The 23,156-nt window shown below is 39.8% G+C and overlaps 1 protein-coding gene and 1 long non-coding RNA gene across 2 annotated transcripts in view; one reads left to right on the forward strand and one right to left on the reverse strand.

Annotated features, from left to right (window-relative positions):
• Window positions 1-23,156, forward strand: part of tacr1a (tachykinin receptor 1a) — a 47,547-nt gene that overhangs the window by 12,854 nt on the left and 11,537 nt on the right. Inside the window, 3 exon segments of the mRNA XM_061278330.1 lie at window positions 2,317-2,511; window positions 21,473-21,623; window positions 22,410-22,606. Of these exon segments, the coding sequence (XP_061134314.1) occupies window positions 2,317-2,511; window positions 21,473-21,623; window positions 22,410-22,606 (543 nt within the window).
• On the reverse strand, window positions 2,868-14,279 carry LOC133153977 (uncharacterized). The gene is made up of 3 exons (XR_009714418.1): window positions 6,595-14,279; window positions 5,603-5,669; window positions 2,868-3,065 (listed from the first exon to the last, which is right to left on the reverse strand). It is a non-coding gene; the product is annotated as an uncharacterized LOC133153977 (long non-coding RNA).

The raw sequence follows: 23,156 nt of genomic DNA on the forward strand, positions 1-23,156 counted from the left end.
CCTACAACAGATTGTTTTTTTTTTTTCGGACCACAGTCATGTTTCATTAAAGAAAAAGACAAGTCAAGCAATTTCCGCTTGTATTTGAGATTGTAAGGTGATAGCAGCACCAGGGTGGGAAGTGTCCTTCAAAATGTTCTGTGTTTTTTTGAGACGGCGGGTTCTGTGTAGGTCTTCCAGTGTGGGGAGAGGGCAGCCAATGATCTTCTGTGCTGTGTTGATGACCCCTTGGAGTTTTTTCCTCTGAGCAGCAGTGCAGCTGGAGTACCAAACACATATACAGTACGTTAAAGTGCTTTCTATGGAGCAGCGATAGGACACCAGCAGTCTTTGTGTAATGCTGTGCCTCCTCAGCACCCTTAAGAAGTAGAGTCTCTGCTGGGCCTTTTTAAGCAGCTCAGAGGTGTTCACGCCCCAGGTGAAGTCCTCCTCGATGTGGACACCCAGGTAGCGGAAGGAGGACACCCTCTCCACACAGACCCCGTTGATGATAAGTGGTGGAATGTCAGTTTTATTTTTCCTCCTAAAATCAATGACCAGTTCTTGGGTTTTAGCCGTGTTTAGGAGCAGATTGTTCTCTCCGCACCACTCCGATAACCGTACCACTTCGTGCCTGTAGGCAGACTCATCCCCCTTTGAGATGAGCCCCACCACGGTTGTGTCATCCGCAAATTTCACGATTGTGTTGCTGCGGTGGGCGGGGGTGCATGCATGTGTGTAGAGCGTGTAAAGCAGTGGGCTCAGTACGCAGCCCTGTGGGGTGCCGGTACCAAGACTGAGAGGTGTGGATGTATGACGGCCCACTCTCACTTGATTTGAGGTTCAACTTTCTGGGAACACGGTAATGCCAATTTCTAGGCAGTTATCCAATATCCAATACAATATGAAGCCAGTAGTCTGGAGATGCAGAGATTCAGTCAACTTTGCCATTTTTGAGTGTTGGAAAGAAAAAAAGGCCACGTTCAATTTCGTTGGTATTTTCTTTTGCAACATTGTGCAATTTGATAGGTTTGCTAAATGCCTATATTTATGAGTAAGTGAATAAATCGTTTGCGTGATTTTTAAACACCCACGAGATGCACCAGATGGATTGTTTTATGAAATGATGCTTTCGTAAATCCTTTCTGAGAGACTAATAAAATTGCTTGCACAAAAGCAGGACCTTAAAAATAGGAACATTGTCCAAATGTTGTCCGTCCTATTCATTATTAGTAACTGGTCTTTCACTTGGATAGTGCTTTGCCACCTGTTAAGGCCATCAAAGCACTTCACAGTATTTTCACCTATGATGACTGGGCATCAGGAGCAACTGGGGGTTCACTATCTTGCTCAAGGATACTTGGGCACAACGGCCGGGTATCAAACACTGAACCTCTTGGTTGGGAGATGACCACTCTACCATTGATGCATGGCATCTTTAATGGCCAATAGGATCAACAAGCAGACAAATTAAGACTGCTCCTATTACATCCCAATAAGTCATGTGCAAATATTTACTCCTAATTAATAATTAGTTTGTGATGAAAGAGTAGCAATAACAGTACTATGTCATTGTTTAGAAACTTGGAGGTACTACATCAGTGCCACATCTACGTAAATGATACTGTCCTATTTTGCTATTTTCCTTTCATTTAAACATTTGCAAATGAAACAAACACCTTTGCACACACATTGAGCCTAGCAAAAAAGTATCTGTCAAAGATGTATTGTGGTATTTAAAAAAAAAATCTAATTCCAATGTGCCAGTACCCCAATATGCTCGTATCACGGGGCCTTTTATAGCTGCTCACAGCTCAAGTTACATATAATTTTTACTTGTGTTTTCTGGGAATCATACAACACAATACAATACATCTATATTTACCGTCATTTTCGGACTATAAGTCGCACCGGAGTATAAGTCGCACCAGCCATAAAATGCCCAAAAAAGTGAAAAAAAAACATATATATGTATATAAGTCGCCCCCCCACCCAAACTATGAAAAAAACCGCGACTTATAGTCCGAAAATTACGGTAGATAGCGCTTTTACATCTTTCGCTGTAAAAAAGTGCTTTACAAAAACATAAAATAACAATACAATAGAATATATCACTGGAAATTACTGATTTGTATTGTTAGTGTGAAATGCCCAATAAAATAAACAAATGAGGTTCCTTGACTCTTTGACCTGAATACACTGTGACTTTAGGGTCAAGGAACCATATTTGTATTCTCATGTTACGTTAGATAAAAATCAAGAAAATGAATTTGTTAAAATGAACTGTAAACCCAAATGCAAAATCCCTTAATGCCTTGTTTTATGTTTCCATTGCAGGTACATGGCCATCATCCACCCATTGCAGCAGCGCATGTCATCCACAGAGACCAAGGTCGTAGTAGGAGTGATCTGGGTCCTGGCTCTGCTCTTGGCCTTTCCGCAGTACTACTACTCCAACATAGAGCAGTACCCCGAACGTGTGGTGTGCTTCATTGACTGGCCTGAATACACAATATGTGACTTCAAAAAAATGTGAGTCTGAAACAGCTTTTTAATCAGTCACCATGCATTTGAGTTACCAGCTCAGTGAGTAAACGGTTTGTATTCAAGTAGATTGGCCAGTGCAGCATTGAAGCTTATTGTACTTTCTCGTTACTGAACGAAAAGCACATTGAATTTATATTGAGAATGAAAAACACTGGTGGCCAAACAAGATCAATAATTAGATATGAGTGAAGCCTTTGTCAACATTCATTTTTTGTTAGGTAATTCATCGAGTGATGCTTTCATATTTGGCACATGGTGCGGTACTAACTTCTCTAACTTTGGAATGTAAGAAGCAGCAAGAAATATTCTGAGCTCTGCAGACGTGTGGTGGGTGTCATTTTTATTTCATTCATAAATATGATAACAGGGTACATCATATAAACTGAATCACTGCAGAAATCAATTGTGACCCCATGGAACATGTTAATTAAGATACAATGTCATGCTGAAGTGTACGTCTTACAATTTCATATACAAATGATACTATTGATAGTCACTGAAGAGAGTTGGGGTAGGGGGTGCAAGATATATTCTTCTTCCTGCAGGGACATAACAGAAAATAATTGAGAATTGCTGAACCTAATGTGCATGGTTTTGGATGTGAAAGGTAATGACACAAGCACAGTGTGAACATGCATCCTCACACAGGAAGGCCAGGGCTGGCATTGGAACCCCAAAGCGAGTTCATGCTGACCACTAGTCCACCGTGATGTTTATTTATGGCATTTTAAATAAAACTATTGCCATAGAAAACAGAATTAAGATAATATAATGGCTATTCTATTTTGGTTCAGTTTGTCAGTCTTGCTTGTTTATAAATTCATTCTCCTCGGGCAACACAGTTCTGCTTTTCACACCTATGTTCGCTCATCATGTGAGCCTTCTTTCAAATTTCCCTTTCAGCTGGCTGTTAAAGGTGCCTCAAGGTCTGACAGCAAACAGGCAGTTATGGTCTGGCTGTGTAACACCCAAACAGAATATGACACGTGTGAAATGCCTAATGCAAAGCCAATAAAGCACAACAGGGAGGCCTCGTGTTGTCTGTTATAGAGGGTTGTTTGTCGTATGTTAAGAAATCAACAGCCAAACCCAGAAAACAGCAGAAAAAAATATTGAAGTCTTATGTGCCAATAGACAATACAAGCAACATTCAATCAATTTGACTGTTCTCTGGTAATAAAATGGTGATGAGCTTCAATATCTTGTAATGAGATCATTGAAAAGTATATTTGGTCCCATTACTGCAACAACCTGAAGGTGACGGATGAATTTATTTGTTCTCTCAATAGAGAATTTATTTGTTCTCTCAATTGACGTTATCCTCATTGTTGGGGGTAACTCAAAAGTAACACAATTATATTTAGGCAATAACAAGGTAATATAACGAGTGACATCTTATGGGTTTGTTATATTGCAGTTACTGAATCTAGTAACGCGTTGTAATTTCAGGCGCAACTCAAAATTATTTAATACATTCTGACAGGAGTACATGTCATAAACTGAATTGCATCCTATGATAATCACGAAAAATAATAGTTCCTACTGACTTCGGAAAGCCATCACAACATTATTGGCTGGGACCCCTTATTATTCACTCCTTGGGTGGGCTTCATTTATTTTGACACCATCACTCACATGGTTTCATGAAATGAAATGGAAAACATTTATTCAAAATACAAGCAGGAACAAAACTAAGTAAAAAGCAGTGATAAATTGTGGATGGATGACTGTGGATGACTAAATACTTTTTTGCCCCCACTGTAAATGGTGAGTAGATCATCCTGATTTGCTTAACAAGGGAAATGATCTTCTGAGAAGGTCCGTTGATATTTAGCTGGTTATTGAGGCGTACCTGATGAAAATCTGCTTCAGTCAGCGGTGTGCCTGTCAGTTTTTCAAAGTTTCTCATTTTCCATTTACCAGCCAATAGAATGCCCACATCTGGTCTTTTGTTTGTATATGTAGGACTAGGTATTGCATATGTTTTAAATCCCGAGTTATAATTAAGTAAATGTATACTGTATAGTAAAAATGTAAATGAAAGAGTAAAATAAAATCAAAATGTATAAGGTCTGTTTTGAAAATTTATGAGGCTTCTGCTGCAATAAATGCACTCACAATTATTGGTGGATTGATTGGTGAGTGTGTGGTGCACTGGAGTTCTGTTTGCATAGATAAAGATGAAAAGCTAAAGATATTTCTTGTGCTTCATTGCATAGTCTTCATTAAGTAAATGTACACTGTCATAAAAACAGTAACAAGTAAGTAACAATAAAATAAAAATGTAAGTTTTCTTCTGCAATAAGTGCACTCAACATAATTGCACTCAGATTTTGGGCCCCCATACATACTGTATAGAGACTTTCACACCGCAGGAACCAATTCAGAAACAATCATCTCTCCCCTTCCACCCTGGTAGTCTGTGTACCGTATTTTCCGCACTATAAGGCGCACCTAAAAACCTCCAATTTTCTCAAAAGGCTTATCAGGTGGGCCTTATACATGGACCAATATTGAACCCCTACAGAAGGCGTGTCCAAAGTCCAGCACGCGGGCCAAATGTATATATCTTATATATGGACAAAGTTTTAAAATGCGCCATTCATTGAAGGTGTGCCTTATAATCCGATGCGCCTTATATATATGGACAAAGTTTTAAAATCGGTCGTTCATTGAAGGTGCGCCTTATAATCCAGTGCGCCATATAGTGCGGAAAATACGGTACCTCCCTTGTTCACATACAAATAAGGTTCCGGGTCTGGAAGGTTCCACGGGCGTCTTTCTAAGTGCCTACCTAGCCATGTCTTCGTCTATGGACCCAGAATGTTCGTGGGGGCGTGATGTGTTGACAAACGCTAATTGGGTCATTGAATTTGGGGTGTCACGTTGCCACTGCTATTATACACCTCAAGATTTGTGTGAAGTAGGTTTGGCAACAAGAACTGGGAATCGAGTGGAACAGGATCTCCAATCGTTTAGATTTTATAATATCAATGCTAAAATTTGATTTCTAGTTAGCCATGCACGGTGGTTAGCTCCTCATTGTCATCGAAGCTGCAGTGCGGATGCGCGTTACCTCGTCTTCACTGTCTGCTCCTCTCAGTCAGACCCTTCTTCCGCTCTGGTCTTAACTCATAACGTAACTTAAAGGTCACAAAGAGTGGGAAAAAAAACATGAAAAGAGAAGAAACAAAGAGAAGTTTATACATTTGGCTTTTTTGTTATTCAAGATCGGAATTAAGAGTCTAGTGTGCAGTCAGTTTTCAGGTTCACAGTTTTCTCAGTTCTCTCCAAATTGAATAAACCACATCGCCTACTGTTGCTCTGTGTGAACACAAACTAGTGGGCCGCACATGCTCCTACTACCGAGAACACCTGCTACCAGAAAGTCAAAGTTCCTGGGCTGTTCGGTTTCCCAAAGGGCCCACTGACGTACCTTAAACCCCCCCCCCCCCATACACACATGGATCATGAGGTTGTTTGAGCTCACATATCAAAAAGCATGCCTCTTAACAACAGCCAAGGTATACAGGAATAAACACAACCAATGTTCTTCCTACAGGTTATGTCGCACGCATGGATGTGTATTTACTGAAACACACAGTACAACAACGACAGTTACAACCAGACATGACTAAACTAACTGCTTACTGTCGACTCATTTCCGGGTTCAGAGGACCCCTTAGCAGTCCCAGGTGTCTTATTCAAATCCCCAGATATTAGGCATACAGTAATATTTGCAGATAACATGTTAAGACATATGGTCACAAAATAATTAAAAAATATATAGATATGTTGGGGGAGTATGAATGTCCACCCAACATTGTCCCACAACAATACCACCATGGGCCCTACAGTTATTCTAAGAACTTATGAGGACTACTGTAAAATAATTGTCTTCGACCCTTTAAAGAGCTCGGAGTGAAATAAGTACGCTAGGAGTTCCAAACTGATTTTTAAATGATCAGTATCACTATTATCAACTATTATCTACTAGTAGGCATGTTTTAAAAATGGGTAGGTTGACAGTTGCAAATCGTAGTTAATAACAGTTTGTTTTGCTTTTACCTCTGAGGGCTGGAGCAGGTTCAAAGCAGTGTATTGCAATCATTATTTGTCACGACAGTTTTTCTCAGAATATGTGAAAAGGGTTCATTTCCATGCATTCAATTTTCTCTTCCATTATATTTTAAATCTCATTTCAAGTGGTTTCATGTAACTTCAGGGTATTCATTTTTCCTGCAAAAAAAAATAAAATTGAGTTGAAATATATTTTAATAATAACTTTCCCAGAAAACAATATTTAATTGTATTTTAATCACAATATTCTTTATTCAACATGTTTTACTCAAAGAAATGTCTCTAATTTAAGTCTTTACAAAAACTCAGATAATTTAAGTCTTTACAAAAACCCAGAGTGCCCTCTCTTCTTGGGGTCTTGATAAATTGTTCCAACCTCCCCCCACTGTAAGAATATTCTTGCCAATTTCTGCCCTTGTTGTATGTGGTATCACTTAATGTTTTGAAATTTTATATCAGAAATGGTGATGTCCATAACTGGCTTAAACCTTTAATTCCAAGAATGGTTGTTTTAAAAAAAAAAATCTGATGTTTAAATCTACTTTTAAATTAAAACATATATTAAATCACATTGAAACTGTACTATTCCTTGGCCCATGTATGAGCACTTTTGTGCCCATTTCCATTTACTTACCATTAAACATCAAAAATAACATTTTGTCAAATGTAACTGTTGTGATTTGTTAGGATACGGATTTTAGCTATTGATCTGACTCCAAATTGTGATCAACACTTAACACAAAAATTGCTATGTTCTAATCCACACACTGGCGCACCTAACAATTTTGCGAGTTCGTTCTGTCAAAGAGAAGACCAGTAGATCAATCAGACCGAATTTACCAATTGTTTAATCTTGACAAAGCAAGCTAATACAGGCGCCTGGGTCTTTGGGTCCTTAACACAAAAACTCGTGTGCCTTCGTGACCAGAAAGACGACACATTCTTCCGGGTTGCCCAGTTTTAAAGAAACACAATATGAATATTCAAACATGCAAAAGATTGTGTGGTGATTGGTCGATGGTCTGTGGTCATCTCCTCCTCGTTTGGGTTTTCCCCTGCTCAGCACAGGTGTCTGGACCACAAAGACGAGTTGTTTTTCGCGTTCCCATCGGCCTTGAGATATGCTCCCTTTCCGGACCTCCTGTTCCACAATACTTTGAAGAAAACAAATTCATGTAGCCTGCACATTCCTTTCCACTTATTAAGCAACCACACTACTACTAGAAATTATATTGATATGGTTATATGTGTCTAACGGAGCCTTAATCAAATGTGTTTGTAAACTGCCGAAAGTACATTTCCCTTTATTCCCTCTCATGACCTCATTTATGAGGTCATCACCCGTTACTCTAGCAAGCAGCGACCAGCATGCTGTCGGTCCTTTCTTCCCGCCTGGGCCAGTCGGCCCCCTGGCGCTGTGTTGTTGGGGATGAAAGTACAACATGCATCACCAAACATTCCGCACACACCATGTTCCTTAGCCAATAGCATGTCCAACGCAATTCTATTTTGGAACGACATCAATGCCAATTGTTCATGGACCGCTGTAAATGATACATTTTTATTGGGGGTGATCCATAGGAAAATGCTTTTGAATCCCGAGGACACTTGATTAACGAATTCATACTTATCTGGCACACCTATGGCGTCAATATATGTTGGATCGTTGTCGCTCAACCATGGGGGCAAAACGTCTCTTTTGGCTCACTTCAGGAGCCCCGCCAGTGGGGACTCCATGTTCCAATTGAGAGTCTGTGTTTCAATGGGGACAACCACTACAGGCATTACAGTGGTTATGAGGCACAAAAGACACGAGGGCACAGATACCCTATGCATCCTTTGGCAAGCCATGCTATAATTTGTTGTCACCACACCACAACCAGTTGTCACTGGTCTTCCTCTGCTCCTTCCATCACTGCTAGTTGAATTCTGGCATGTCCTGTTAAAGCTTAAAAACAAGTGGATTTGGAAAAAATTTTTGGATATCAAAATTACAAATTGAAACCTACTCACCCATTTGTATTTTACAACCTACTCACCCAATTCTATCTTACCACATACTCACCCATTTCTATTTTACCACTCCCCCTTTTGACACATTCACCCAATGTGTCATTATGTATCAAAAGGAACCTGCTAAGCATCCCCTCTCATCACCACACTCATTGTAGCCAGGCCTGCGGAACCTCTAGCTCGTCCACCACACGCTCGGCAACACAAACAAAAATCATCGCACTCCTGTCAGTGAGCTTATAGCCCTGCTGATAGCGGACATTTGTACACACAAAAACATACATCAAGTATCAAAATAAAAACAGTCATAAAATGAATCCTGGCGCCCGCGGATCATGTCCTGAAAACCATGTCATCAACAAGTTCATCATAAAAACCAAAAGGGCAAAGGTTAACATATTCATGTAAATTCAATACAAATTTTCCACGAACGCAATTGACAACCTGCAAGAACGAAAACAAGTTACGCAAGCAGCGCGCAATCCGCTCCTTGGCTGGTGGCTGTTGCTGCTGCTGCAAAAAAATTAAGTCACACAGAAAAACAAAGCAGAGCGTGCACTTGTCGCAAGCAAGCTCAAGCGTCAAACATTTGGTCACTGTCCACCTAGTCCGTCACCCCGTCGGGTGAGCTCAAAGTTGTCACACGTCAAATCGTCCAAAGTCTTAACGTTCAATACCAGTTCTGTCTTGTCTAACCATATTACTGAAATGGGCCTTCTCCATCGCACTGTTTTGTTGTCGATGGTGCCCCTGAGTAATCCTAAACCCATATTTAGTCCAAAATTAGTCCTGATCAATTGTGCTTTTTCAAATCTGTAGTATCTTTATATTTTTCAGGTGAGAGGAATGTTATCCTCTGCTGTGATCACATCACCCCAACTTTGAATCATGTCAACCATTCACAATACACAAACACCACACCACAAGCACAGACTTGACATTCATACACCATTACAAACAAACTGTCATTCCACAACACACACATAAAAACATACAATATTAAATTATAAAAAGGAACCGTCCCTACGCAAAATTTTCTCCTCAATTAAAATTTCCCTTTTTTATTTTAAATCCAAAGTTAATATCTAATTGTCTGGTTTCCTGTCCTCTCCTCGTTTGCCAATATGCATAATGCCGGAACATGATTTAACTCCCCATTTAGTTTGCTCACATCTCTCACTTAGACCATTTGACACTTTGTGTTGAGCTGTAACTTCAGTATTTCCACATTCCCATATTTCTTCCACTAAACAGTTCCATTTGGCTTTCAGTTTAAATTCATCCCTCCAAATAACTCCCTCTGGCAAAGAACCAACAATTTATAGAGCACTCCCTTTTACTGTTACCTTGTTCCCTCAGTCATCTTCTCACAAGCATAACTGACCCTCCTAAAAAATAATGATACCAAAAATAATGTTTAAAAACAATATACACAGCTTCCTCCTGCCACTTACGCTATCACCTTGAAGATTATCGTTCTCATTTTTGTTGATGCTAATTCTTAAAATTAAATGCTTACTTTTGATAATGGAGTCACGCTATATCACAAAGTTTGAAAACCTTCCACGCTCCCCCTTTCTACCTATCAAAACCAATTAGGAATATTTTTGCTGTCATGATCATCATTGTGGCCCTCACACTTATTGTTCCTGTACTTTAAATTGTCAATTTTTGTACATTTGAAGCCCTTTGAGACTTGCTTGTGGGCTATATAAATAAACTTGCCTTGCCTTGACTTTATCATTATTCAACTTCTTCTGCATTCTTCTGCCTCTTTTTCATTTATTCATTTTTTAACTTAACTACTTCTACGAATTCATCTGATTCACCTCATTCCACTTTTAACACATTCCAAATATTCATGCCAAATATTCTAAATATTTACGATTTTTGAGAAATTTATACATTTTAAGCCAATATTTCACCATTCATTCTTCATGGCACATTCAATATTTCTCATTTTCTTCTACATAATTCCTCCAATTAACCTTCTTTCACTTTCCAATTCACCTTCTCTCACTTTCTAGCTTGAAATTTCACATTTTCACTTTCAACATTGCAGTAACATTTTGCAACATTCCCTTTTTCCCTTCTAATTTCTAATTATTCTTTCACTGACTCAACCCTTTTCAATTTCTTTTAACTATTCATCTTATGCCTACCTATTCCAAAACTTCCCACTTGTGAAAAATTTCAAATTTTCAACTTTAAAATTCACGCCCAATTTTACAAAATTCTTTCGATATTTTCATCGATTTCCTGACCAATTCAACACGTTCTAAATTTAAACATAATCTTGTAGCATTCCCCGAATTTGTATTCAGGCTCTTCGCCTTCACACACAATTTCTCCAGAAATTACAAATTCTAATTATTATTGTTAAACCTCCGTGACCCTCGTAAGGACAAGCCGCACCAGTAATGGATGGATGGATGGATGGATGGATTGTTAACCCTAACCATAAATGCCTATCATAAAGTGTCATTTAAATCAATTGTCGCAATTGATGTATAATTAAATTCTGTCGTTTTGATAAATTTAATTTCTATCGATCAATATCCACTTTGCAAAGTTTCTGATCACGCTGTCGTATGATTTGTTATTATTAGTGCATCTTTGCTGTCCATATCTATGTATTTTGTTGTTATCCCCGTTTCAGTGTCAATAAGCAGCCTTATTATTCCCTCTTTTATCAAAACTCCTCAGATATGTCCGCCCCAGCACCCAAACACACTTCCATCCCTTTTGTCCCACACTCCACCAACTTTGTAATGCTTCAGCAGTCTTTAGCAATGTGTCCAGTTTGACTTCATGTGACTCATGCAAGTCTTTAGCAGCCTCTCCTCTTAAATTCTCATGATGATGATTCAGGGCTGGATCGTCCGCCACTCTCAAATGCGTCCATCTTGTCTTTGTTCTTTCAGTCCATTTTCTTTTCTGATCTGCAACTGTGTGTATTCCACCAACTGTATGGTTCTTGTCCTGTGAAAAGCTGTGCTTGCCCCCTTCAAGCATGATAGCAGTTTCTGTTGTTCTCAAAGGTGTCTCATGATCAGGGACAGTCCTCTGTTGATTTTGAGACAGCCAGTGGAGTAAGAGGACTCAGTTCAGGAATCGTGCCACGCACTAGGGAAGAACACACTGGGACACAAATTTAACAAAACTATCTTTGTGTTATCAATCTTCCTGTGTAGTATTTGTTTCTTACACCCCAAATCTTCCTATTAACATTTTGTATCCTATCAGTTGCGCACACTCATCATCTTACTATCAAGCCGCCCTTATCAAATGCTTTTTTCTTCTGAGCAATCCATCCACCCTACCCATTAACACGGCTAAAATCCTCGTTCCAGTGTTTATCATCAAATAAAGTTCCGAAATCTTTTGTAATAAACTGTAATATAATTTAACAATTCACAACATATGCGGTGAATGTTATTGTTCAATCTATAGGTCATACAGCGCCTGTGTTCCAACTATGACATTCCTCCTTGATTTACCATCTCATAAATTATTGTTGTCAGCAGCGCTAAATGGCTCGAAAGTGAATGCCTTATCGCCCAATTTAAAACACATGCCACATTTGAGCTAGTATTTATTCATTTATTTATTTGCCATCCTCATGTTAGCTGCCATATGTCAAAATTAAAATGTAATTTTGCTTTCGATTTTAAGTCTTTCAAAACTGCTATATCCTTACTGCACCGAAATAAACTGTTAAATATATCTTTAAAAACAACCAAAACAATCTATGCTCCTGCACAGACTCTTAAAAGTGGCACCCAAATGCCAGATTACAAATCAAACCTCCTCCTTCACTCTCACATTTTTTGATAAAACAATCTACTTATCTAAACACTGTCATCACCAACTAAATTAATGGCCTGCAAATACAATGTTGTTGCTGTGGTCCCTCAAAACATGTGACTAAAATTTGGATAATTATTAACCCCCATCAATTGAGCAATTATCTCATCACTATTTACAAGTTAGCCCCCCTCTCTTCTCTCACTTCTCCTCAACATTGTATCAATGTTGACGTCACAATCTGGCCAGGCCCGCATGTCCTGCTGGCCCCCACCCTTGCCGGTATGAGCCGAACGGGCCCCCTCCTTCTTGAACATTCTCTGATCCATCCCATCTTCCTCCTCACACGCCCGCAACCACACATGTACACATAAACGCACACACAGCGAGCGCGCACACAACCGCACATACACACACGCATCCGCACGGCACGCACGCCAATACACAAAGTGCTCGCGCAGAGCTCAGACGAACGACGATAGACTGACACAAACTTTTACAGAGATTACGCACATACACAGAACACACAGACAAAGGGATTCGAATCCATCTCTCATGTAGCTCACAATTTGCACTTCCAGCATACATTCCTCTCAATCTCACTCCATTCATTCCTCTCATCACACACACACTCCCCCCAATTTGGTTGCACATTTTGGATATTTTAGCGGTCTGGTCTCTCACAGGAGGAACTGTTACCACCGGATACTTTTTGAGGAGGCCTCACTTCTCCTCGGGGATCTCACAAGCACCCCAGCTATTTGAATGCGATCGTCACCGCACCCTTGTCCGCCACGACGAAGCAAAACAGAGGAGTCCGCCCTCCCACCACGGAATTTAACTGTTTCTCAAAGAACAGAGGAGCCCGCCCTCCCACCACGGAATTTAACTGTTTCTAAAAGAACAGAGGAGCCCGCCCTCCCACCACGGAATTTAACTGTTTTTAAAAGCTTGCACACCTTATTTGATCTGAACGACAGTCTCCTCTTAAATTTCCTCTTTCAATTTGCAGAATTTCGACATATAGTAACAGGTATTCTGCTTACCTTATCATTGATGAGCTCAGGGTTTAGGAGACGTCGTACCAGCTCAACGTTGTGCGCTTATTCCTTATTCAAACGGTACGCCGACCGGGAGACAGCTGTCCCAGACTAACTGTCCGATGACTTGGACACAGACCACGAGTTTGTCAATTACCCTTCTCTTGACATCACGTCGGGGTCACCAAGAAACTGTTAGGATACGGATTTTAGCTATTGATCTGACTCCAAATTGTGATCAACACTTAACACAAAAATTGCTATGTTCTAATCCACACACTGGCGCACCTAACAATTTTGCGAGTTCGTTCTGTCAAAGAGAAGACCAGTAGATCAATCAGACCGAATTTACCAATTGTTTAATCTTGACAAAGCAAGCTAATACAGGCGCCTGGGTCTTTGGGTCCTTAACACAAAAACTCGTGTGCCTTCGTGACCAGAAAGACGACACATTCTTCCGGGTTGCCCAGTTTTAAAGAAACACAATATGAATATTCAAACATGCAAAAGATTGTGTGGTGATTGGTCGATGGTCTGTGGTCATCTCCTCCTCGTTTGGGTTTTCCCCTGCTCAGCACAGGTGTCTGGACCACAAAGACGAGTTGTTTTTCGCGTTCCCATCGGCCTTGAGATATGCTCCCTTTCCGGACCTCCTGTTCCACAATACTTTGAAGAAAACAAATTCATGTAGCCTGCACATTCCTTTCCACTTATTAAGCAACCACACTACTACTAGAAATTATATTGATATGGTTATATGTGTCTAACGGAGCCTTAATCAAATGTGTTTGTAAACTGCCGAAAGTACATTTCCCTTTAGATTCAACGAGTTTACAGATTGATTGATTTCTGACACGACTGCAGCTATTCAGGGTTCACCTTTACTCCAGATATCATATGTCCACAGGCTGCTACAAATAGAACCATCTGGTCTCATGTCAAATTGGGAGAAATATCCAAGCCGCACCATATCTGTCTTTTGCAGAGAAGATAAAACAAAACCGTCATTGCTCACAGAGGCACACCAGTGCCTCATCTTACATCTTACCTTGTCACCATGAGCAATGTTCAAAGGGAAGCTCGGTGATGTATTATTGTGCAAATGTTGGTGTCACCTGCTGTGAATCACCAACTTCTGTAGATTGTTATAGATAAACAGAATCATTTGCAGCAAGTTTGAGAGTGATTTGGTTGTGCCGCCCCTGTAACCTTTGCATTTCTTTCATTTGTATTTTTCTAGTCTCACTACTGTCACCATTAATATACGCAGGATGTTGTATCAGCATGAATACTTTCGCACAAATACACACATTAGAGAACACAGCTCTGCTCATAACAATTTCTCAGCTCAACGTTTCTTTGCTTCTGCAGCCAGCCAGATTTTTACGAAATGTTAGATTTCTCCATGGAAATATAATTTGTACCATATTGTCCCGAATATAAGACGACCCCGATTATAAGACGACCCCCTCCTTTTCAAGACTCAAGTGTGAAAAAAGACTTTTTGAACACCAAATTAAATTTTTATACAGAAAATGATTACATCTGAAACAAATGATTATAACAATATATTCGAAAGAAAAAGCATGTTATTTTGCCTCATTCAGATCATGCAAAAACTGTCGATCACATCTTAATATCTGAACATTTAAATATATAAACTAAAGTGCAATCACATGTGTAAATGAATGGCTTCTGGTTTTTGAAATGTAAATAAACCAATCTACTCTGATAAAACAAAAAAATTGCAATAACTGAATAAACCATCAAAGTAAAGTCCAACTGTAACTGTAGTCTTGAAACAAATCTGAATAAGGAAAAACATTGCAATAAAATAATGCAAACTGCTACCGCTATTGTTGGGGAGCCTGGGGACTACATAGGGGGTTGGCTCGGATAGTTATGCTCTTTTCGCCCCCGGGTGTCGGTCAGAACACAGGAGGGAAGACGTGGTTCAGTTTTGATTGCTTTACTGAATTATTGGCACAAAAGTAACAGGCACGGTGGTTCATAGGGGCATACAGGCAAACTGGCAAAAGGGTATAGACACGCGTTTGGTCGTAAGGGTGTGAGAGCAGGTGTGTCTAGTGTACATGGGTGAGTCTTTGGGTGTGTGAACGTGATTCTTGTGTGTGTGATTCTTGTGTGAAGCTTGCGAAGGGTGTATGTGGTGTGTGTGTGTGTGTGCAGAAATACAGCACGTAAGTCAACGCTCAACTTCTGACGTCTCACAACACTAGTAGACGGCACACATTACATAACTAACTGCGTGTAACGGTTCCGCTATACTAAATAACCATAAATAAAATACTCTCGGCAACACACCAAACCTCGCATTTTGATGCAAAAAAACATTTATATTTAGGCCAATAAACTGCATGACAGAAGTTCAATTGATTGTGATTGTTGCACTTTGTTTTCAGTTGCACAAGGAAGATAAATGAGAATGCAATCTTCTGCTGAAACTGTGTAGCTGATAACACAAGCCCAAGTCTCACAGGCACTGCTCTGCCTCAGTACTTTGTGCTGATGGCACTGCCAATTAGCCTTCATCAAAGAACTATATTTTGGTAAATGACGTTTTAATTGCTTGTGTACAAATATTTGGTTCTCTGGAGTGCCTGCTCAAACCGTATAATTTTATTATCCGATTGTTTATGAAAATGCGCTTGTTAGTGAGACCTTCCACGATTGCACAACAGTGGGGGTGATTTACATAATAATCAACCTGGGAGATTTTATCCACACACATCATCAACAAAGTTGAGCCATTCAATATGAAATATTTGTAGTATATTAGGTGATACGTCAATGCAATGTCACGGCATGTGCTCGCTCTTTGCCAACAGCAGTCGAGCACACCAACGAGTCGTCATGGGTGAGGGGATGATTGCCAGCCTGGTCAGCAAGACCCAGTCTGCTGTAAAATACACTGCCTGGTGAGATGACACAAGGCGGCCTAAAAAGTCATCTATGAAGTAATTGATTCACGAAATTAGCTGGAAAATAAATCAATCCAAAATAATGGATTGATTTTATTTTGAAAAGTGTTATTTTCCAATTTCGTGGACCACCTGCAATACTGCCTTGGATCACTAGAGGGCCGCGGACCACTGGTTGACAACCACTGCTCTATGCCATGATGCCAGTTCAATCCAAACTTGTGTAGAGCATGTGCTGCTCATTTTATGCAGTGTAATTCACTGAACAATGTCAATATGCTAGCTCAAAAAAAATGTTTTTGTTGTTTGGTCTAATTGGCACCTCAAGCACTGAAACAATCAAAACATGACTGACACTGTTTTTGTACACCTCACATACTTTGACAGTGGAATGTAAGTACCGTATTTTCCGGACTATAAGGCGCACCGGACTATAAGGCGAACCTTCAATGAATGGCCCATTTTAAAACTTTGTCCATATATAAGGCGCACCGGACTATAAGGCTCACCATTAATGCAATCACTATATAAAAACTTGAAATGGTGAAAACAATAATATATCAATAATGTTAATATCACACAACACACAGAATAAACATGTAAAGCTTACTTTAATAAGTACAAAACAAAACAGTCAGATAGATCAGTAAACTTTAAAAGGTAAAGTTCTATCTATCCATCATTCTCCATTTGGTCCATATATAAGGCGCACCTGACTATAAGGCGCACTGTCGGCTTTTGAGAACATTTGAGGTTTTTAGGTGCGCCTTATAGTCCGGAAAATACGGTAACTAAAATATTGTAATTGATTCAAAATGGGTTTGGGAGAGCAAATTAGCTTTATTGTGACAGTGTTATTTGAGTATTTCTATTTTCTATTTAGGTGGTGAATGACCCCTTAGCATGACCTCATGCACAAGTCTGAAGGGACTACTGAGCATGTTTGTGCACTTTAGCACACATAACCAAATGGTCCCTTGTTGAAATGCTGTCTTGACTCACTCCAAAGTGGTTGACCCGTTTTGTCCCCGTAGCCATTATACTCGCTTTCAACTTCTACCTTGTCGAAAGAAATACTAGAACTCCTAACAAAATGAATCAGTGTCATGCTGAAGAAAGACGCTAAAGTGTGTACAATAGTCGCACATGCATACATTAAATAGACAGATTGATGAAATCATAGGCTGAGCATTTCGTTCTCTGTGATTCATCTCCATAGAATTTGGCACCAGATAGCGTTTGCCCTTTTTTTTAAGCTAATGCTTCTCCTTCCAGATCACACACTCATTAAGTATGCAGAATGATACAATCACATGTTTAAATAGGCATTTGAATTTACCCATCATTTACATAAATCGGCGTGAAGTTAATCTGCGAGCCCATTTGTCCATGTTCCAAACATTTTGCATTTGTTGCCAAACACTTGAAGTGATGTGTTCACATTGGGATAAGAGCCAAACCAGCAGCTCCAACCTAGTGTCATTTTTCAGTGGCTCTGTTGTTTGCAGTGAGCAAGGTTTTATTGATTCAGCTTGAGTGGCAGTCAGGCAGTATAGTACATCTTTTCTGCCATGACGACTGAAGGAGACGACTCAGTTATTCTCTCTGTACAAGGCCAGACTTACACCAAGCTCGCTTCAAAATAATGACAGTTCTGATACTTACAGATTTTGTGATTTTTTTTTTTTCAACACAGTTTGACCTGTGGGACTATCATCACTTATAATAATTTGGTGAACAACGAATTTTAAAAAAATCTATTACATACATATACTATAACATAAAGTCGTCTAACTACATCATTGTGGTCCATTTCTTACAGTAAACACGCAACGCATTTGGAATTAGGAACACAATTTACAACGTTCAATATATACGTATCTGTATTTAAAGATAAAATACTGTAAAAACGTCATCCTGAAAATATCATGAACAAAATGATCAGGATTTTTGGTGTGATCACACAATTCTTAAAAGACATAAACCACATATTGCAACACATTTTATTCTGAACATAAGAAATATAAAATCAACAACCCAATGAAAATTACATCGAAGACAAAGACAGGAGTGATATATTTAATAGTAGTTATTAAAACAATCTTTTGGTTGTCAATTATTCCAATGATGACAGTTTGTGTGTGCGGAGATGGCTAGTCAGGCCAGTTCTTAATTTGCAAACGACCACAGTGGGGGGCAAGGAAATTGGGTGTACCGGATATGCTGCCTTTCGTGTGCATGCATCAATCTCATCTAATCATCTCTTCGCCTCAAAGATGTCGTGTCTGGGTAGTGAGGGTGTGCCAGGCTGGCCCGTCCATCTGCCTGCCATCAAATTGAGCACGCAAGTACCTGAAATGGAGGGCCTGTTGAGCAGGTTGCTGAAGGGTTCTCTCCATTGTGCATTAATGCTGCTCTTCTCCTATAGCAGCACTGAGCCAGCAGGAGTGGGGAAGTGCATGGATGGCATAAACCTCCTTTATGGTGCTGAAGAACATCTTGGGGTTCGGTGTGTCGGGATATCTCTGCATTCTTCACAGACAATTCATTTGGTTGCTTGGGCCTGCATCTGGAGGCACTTGAAGGAATCATGCCTGGAAATGGAGGAGGGATTGTTCCACCCCTCATCAAAGGCCTTTGTCTTATCAGCCAGAAGTGTGATTATTCTTCTCAAACCAGTTGTGGCGCAGTCATTACCTTTGCTGACTCCATCACTATCGATTTGAATTGTTCCCCAATTTATGGTTGGGCTTCCAGTCAGGGGTCCGTAGCTGCAAATTGACTTTGTCGCTGAAGTTGTTCACGTTTGGTGACTTTGAACACCGACTTGATAAGCTGCTGGAGGCGTGTTGGGGCGATATGCACAGTTAGAATGGATCTGGCTAGATAGTTGCGTGTCTTTCAATCTGTTCCCACATGGCCTTTATGATCCTGAAGTCATTGAGGAGTCTGACGGCAGATGGCAAATTCAATCAGATGCCACATCATATTGTTTTATTTGCTCGTTGAAGCAATCTATCTTTTTATAATTGTGAAGTGGTTTTCAGCACAAAAGGTCAAAAGCATCAAGTTGTTAGTTAGTGTAGCCCCAGCACACCTTCCCAGCATATTACACCAGTATCTGCTTTTCTGTTTCGTTTTTTTCCTTTGGAGGAACTGTCCATGTTTTTCATCAAGGGTTTCCTTCAATTCATCACTGCTGCTGAGAGTTTGGCATACACATGAAAATGGTATGTTTGACGGGTGATGAAGTTTCGTCAGACTTAATCGTCAGTCCTTGCCCTCAAGAATTCTTGTTGCTCTTACTATCATGACTGAGACAAAGATGACCTCAGTTGCTCACTCTTAGACTAGTAAAAACTGTTCAAATATTTTAAAAAGACAAATTGCAAACAATATCTCTATTTGTTCAAAAGTGAAAACAATTTGTAAGCCTACATTAAATCCAAATGTATATTCCAAACTGCTAAAGTGAGTCATCTTCAGAATTTCTACGATGATTACAGCAACATCATACACCAAGTGAGATCTGAAAAGGATGCATGTGGCACCGTCAATTTTGCTTTGACACATTTGTGTTTCAAAGTCCCTCCCACCCATCGCTGACACCAATTGGCGTTGTTGATGATGTTTTAGCACAGGGAAGAAATTTGCCATACAAGCTTTTTTGACATTATTGAAATGGGGAAAAAAAATAAATGCAAGCTAGTCAAAGTGAGGCAGAGAAGTGACCTTTTTGAATCAACTTTTTTTGAGCAAAAGAAGTATGCTGTTTGGAATTCTAGACACGATCACAAGTATTAAATATGACCTCGGAGACTTAATAAAAGACTTGTAGCACACTGAAAACAATTTTATCGCTGCGGTCCTCCAGAATCATCATTTTTCGGGAAACCCCCAAATGACACATTTGTTCAACCATTAACATTATATTGTCATTGAAAGCAAGTCATTTTCAACTCTTTAGATTGGTCAATAATGTGTAAAAATAACACCCCAAAGTGTCAACTGGCCAATAGAAAAATAGAAATGAGATTTTTGGGGGGAAAAAAGCATGAAACTGACCAAAGTATGACAGACATTTTCTCCTTGATGTCAGCATTATGTTGCTTTTCCTAGAATACAATTTAAGGCCTGCAAATCATCCTTATTTCATTTAAAAAAAAGATTTGATTTTTTCACACAGTATTTATCCCATCAACATAAAATATGAATATGAAAAGCCACTGCCTTTTACTGTATGCTGTTGTCATATTCATTTTGCTGGGTTGTACAGTACTTTAGATTAAGTCCACTGAGCTCCAAGTTTGGGCTTTTCAAAAGATTTCCTCTTTGATTTTGTCTCCTTCCCTTCCCTGTGTGTGCGTGCATGGTTGTTTTCACCCAAGTGAAAGCCAATGGGAGTTTCAGAGGCGTTAACATAATTGCACTTATTAGCTACGGAAATGGCCTGTGACCTTTTCTGCAGAACTTGCTGAGGAGCAAATAAGCGGGTCAAAGTCACTGTTCCAACATGGTGGTACTGGTACACCCATTTTATGCAGTCTGAAGGATGAGTGGTTGAGATTATACTTTAGTAATATGAACTCATCATAAAGTCATACGTTTTTGCAACTCATACGTTTTTGCAACGTTATGAATACATTTCTGAACAAGTAAACAAGAAAAGATTTCTTAACATTGTCACTCAATAAAAACATGGAATATATTTGTGTTTCTTTGTACACATGGTTATCAATTAGCACAGTACTTCCAGTTCAGACGAGAGGTGCTATTAGGATTCGATGATGTGATGAGCTTCTCCAGCCCCACATGCATCCTTCGACCATGTCCATTGTGACCAAATGGTTTTTCCGATGTCCATTTTACCTGTCACTGAAGGCCCATCTTAATAATTCACCCTTCTGACAACCTCCTCTTAAAACTGCTGGTTAACTAATATGCTGATTCGAACAATTGTAGTGTTTGATGTCAGGGTTAAGGTGTTTTCAGTAGTGGGCTGCAGTGATGATGAACGGATATTCAAAAGATCCTTGATTAATGAAGCTTGCTTGTGTTCCATAGGTATTATGTGTGTGTGGCCATCCTGATCTACTTCCTTCCTTTGTTGGTGATGGGTTGTGCTTATTTAGTAGTGGGACTGACCCTCTGGGCCAGTGAAATCCCGGGAGACTCTTCTGATCGCTACAAGGAGCAGCTGACAGCTAAACGCAAGGTACGCTCCCCCTGAGACACCCACAGCAATTTATTTTATTTTATTTGACAGGTTCCTAATAAAGATTCGAACAGAGATATGACTTGATTTCATGCCATGCCTTTGAACAACAATAAACTATACTGACGGACCTTGGTCGAGCCAAGCTTCATTGTTCAAGTGACATCGCTTTATTCAATGCGTCAAAGTACATTAAATCGTATAATATACTATTCATTTCTAATCCCATTGTTCATGAATAATTGATGAAGTCTGTCCTGCTGTGTATGGCTCATTTACTAAAGTTGACATTTGGTTGTCTTCCTGTAGCTCTGTGATCGCCAAAGACCTTACAAATTTAATGAATGGACACATCAGAACTGATTGTACTTATTCGATTATGAGAATTTGCAGGCAGTATAGAATATATTTGCACTAGGAATCTAAGTATTTGATGCACATGTGCATTTGTCTCAATAATGTCAAATAAGATTTATTTGTCGAAGCAAAATACAACGTACAACTGCTGTCACAAACTTTCCACAATTATCGTCCACAAACTCGCTCAGAAATCTGAAAAAGTATCTGGCTTTTTCTCTCTTACTTTTTTACATATGTTTTCCATATTAATGATTGAGATTATCAAACAAATGTAAATATCAGACACAACACAGTTTTGAAATGATAACTATTTGCTGAAGAGCAAAATACTGTTCAAAGCTACTTTGAAAAGGCCGTGTGTGAAAAATTGAATTTTTAGGTGAATTTTGGTGTGGAGAAACATTGGAGCCCTCATCTGTGTTGCAGGTGGTGAAGATGATGATTGTAGTGGTTTGTACGTTTGCTATCTGCTGGCTGCCCTATCATGTCTACTTCCTGCTGCACCAGTTTTTTCCCGATATGTTTGAGGAAACGTTTATCCAGCAGGTCTATTTGGCCGTCATGTGGCTGGCCATGAGTTCCACCATGTACAACCCGATCATCTACTGCTGCCTAAACGACAGGTAAGCATGTGAACTCAAATCATGTCCCATCTTTTGATGTTTTCTTACCTATTAGAATAGTTAAAGTTGAGAGAGGGTAGGAGGGATTTAATTCTACAGTTCCTAAAATAGTAGCTATCATCGCTGCCAGGCAAAATCCTCTGTCACGGATGAGACAGGGCAACACGACCTTCTTTATTTAAAGAAAAGGGAAGAGGGAAACTGGAAAGAGCAGCAGATTAAGTTTGGCAGAGAACAAAACAGAGCCGGCAAACCGGCAGACAAGACGTAGAACGGAGACGTGGTCAGAGACAGGCAGAGTGTGGGGCCGGGCCACGTTCAGGGACGGTCGGGTAAACGGGCAAGTTAGGTCGGCAGCGGAAATTAGAACAGGTACCAATCTGACAGATAGCAAACCAGACGAACCGACCAGGAGTGACGGGAGTGCAGGGTTTAAATAGCAGCGTTAATGAGCCGGTGTGTTGATGAGCTGATTTCTTACGGAGTGTGGCTGAGAGCAAAGTGCGTCACAGGTCGCGAGGGGTAGGAGCAGCGAGACAGAACTGTCCAG

The sequence above is a fragment of the Syngnathus typhle genome, linkage group LG5 (genome assembly GCF_033458585.1).
Source record: "Syngnathus typhle isolate RoL2023-S1 ecotype Sweden linkage group LG5, RoL_Styp_1.0, whole genome shotgun sequence".
In the NCBI taxonomy this organism is placed as follows: Eukaryota; Metazoa; Chordata; class Actinopteri; order Syngnathiformes; family Syngnathidae; genus Syngnathus; species Syngnathus typhle.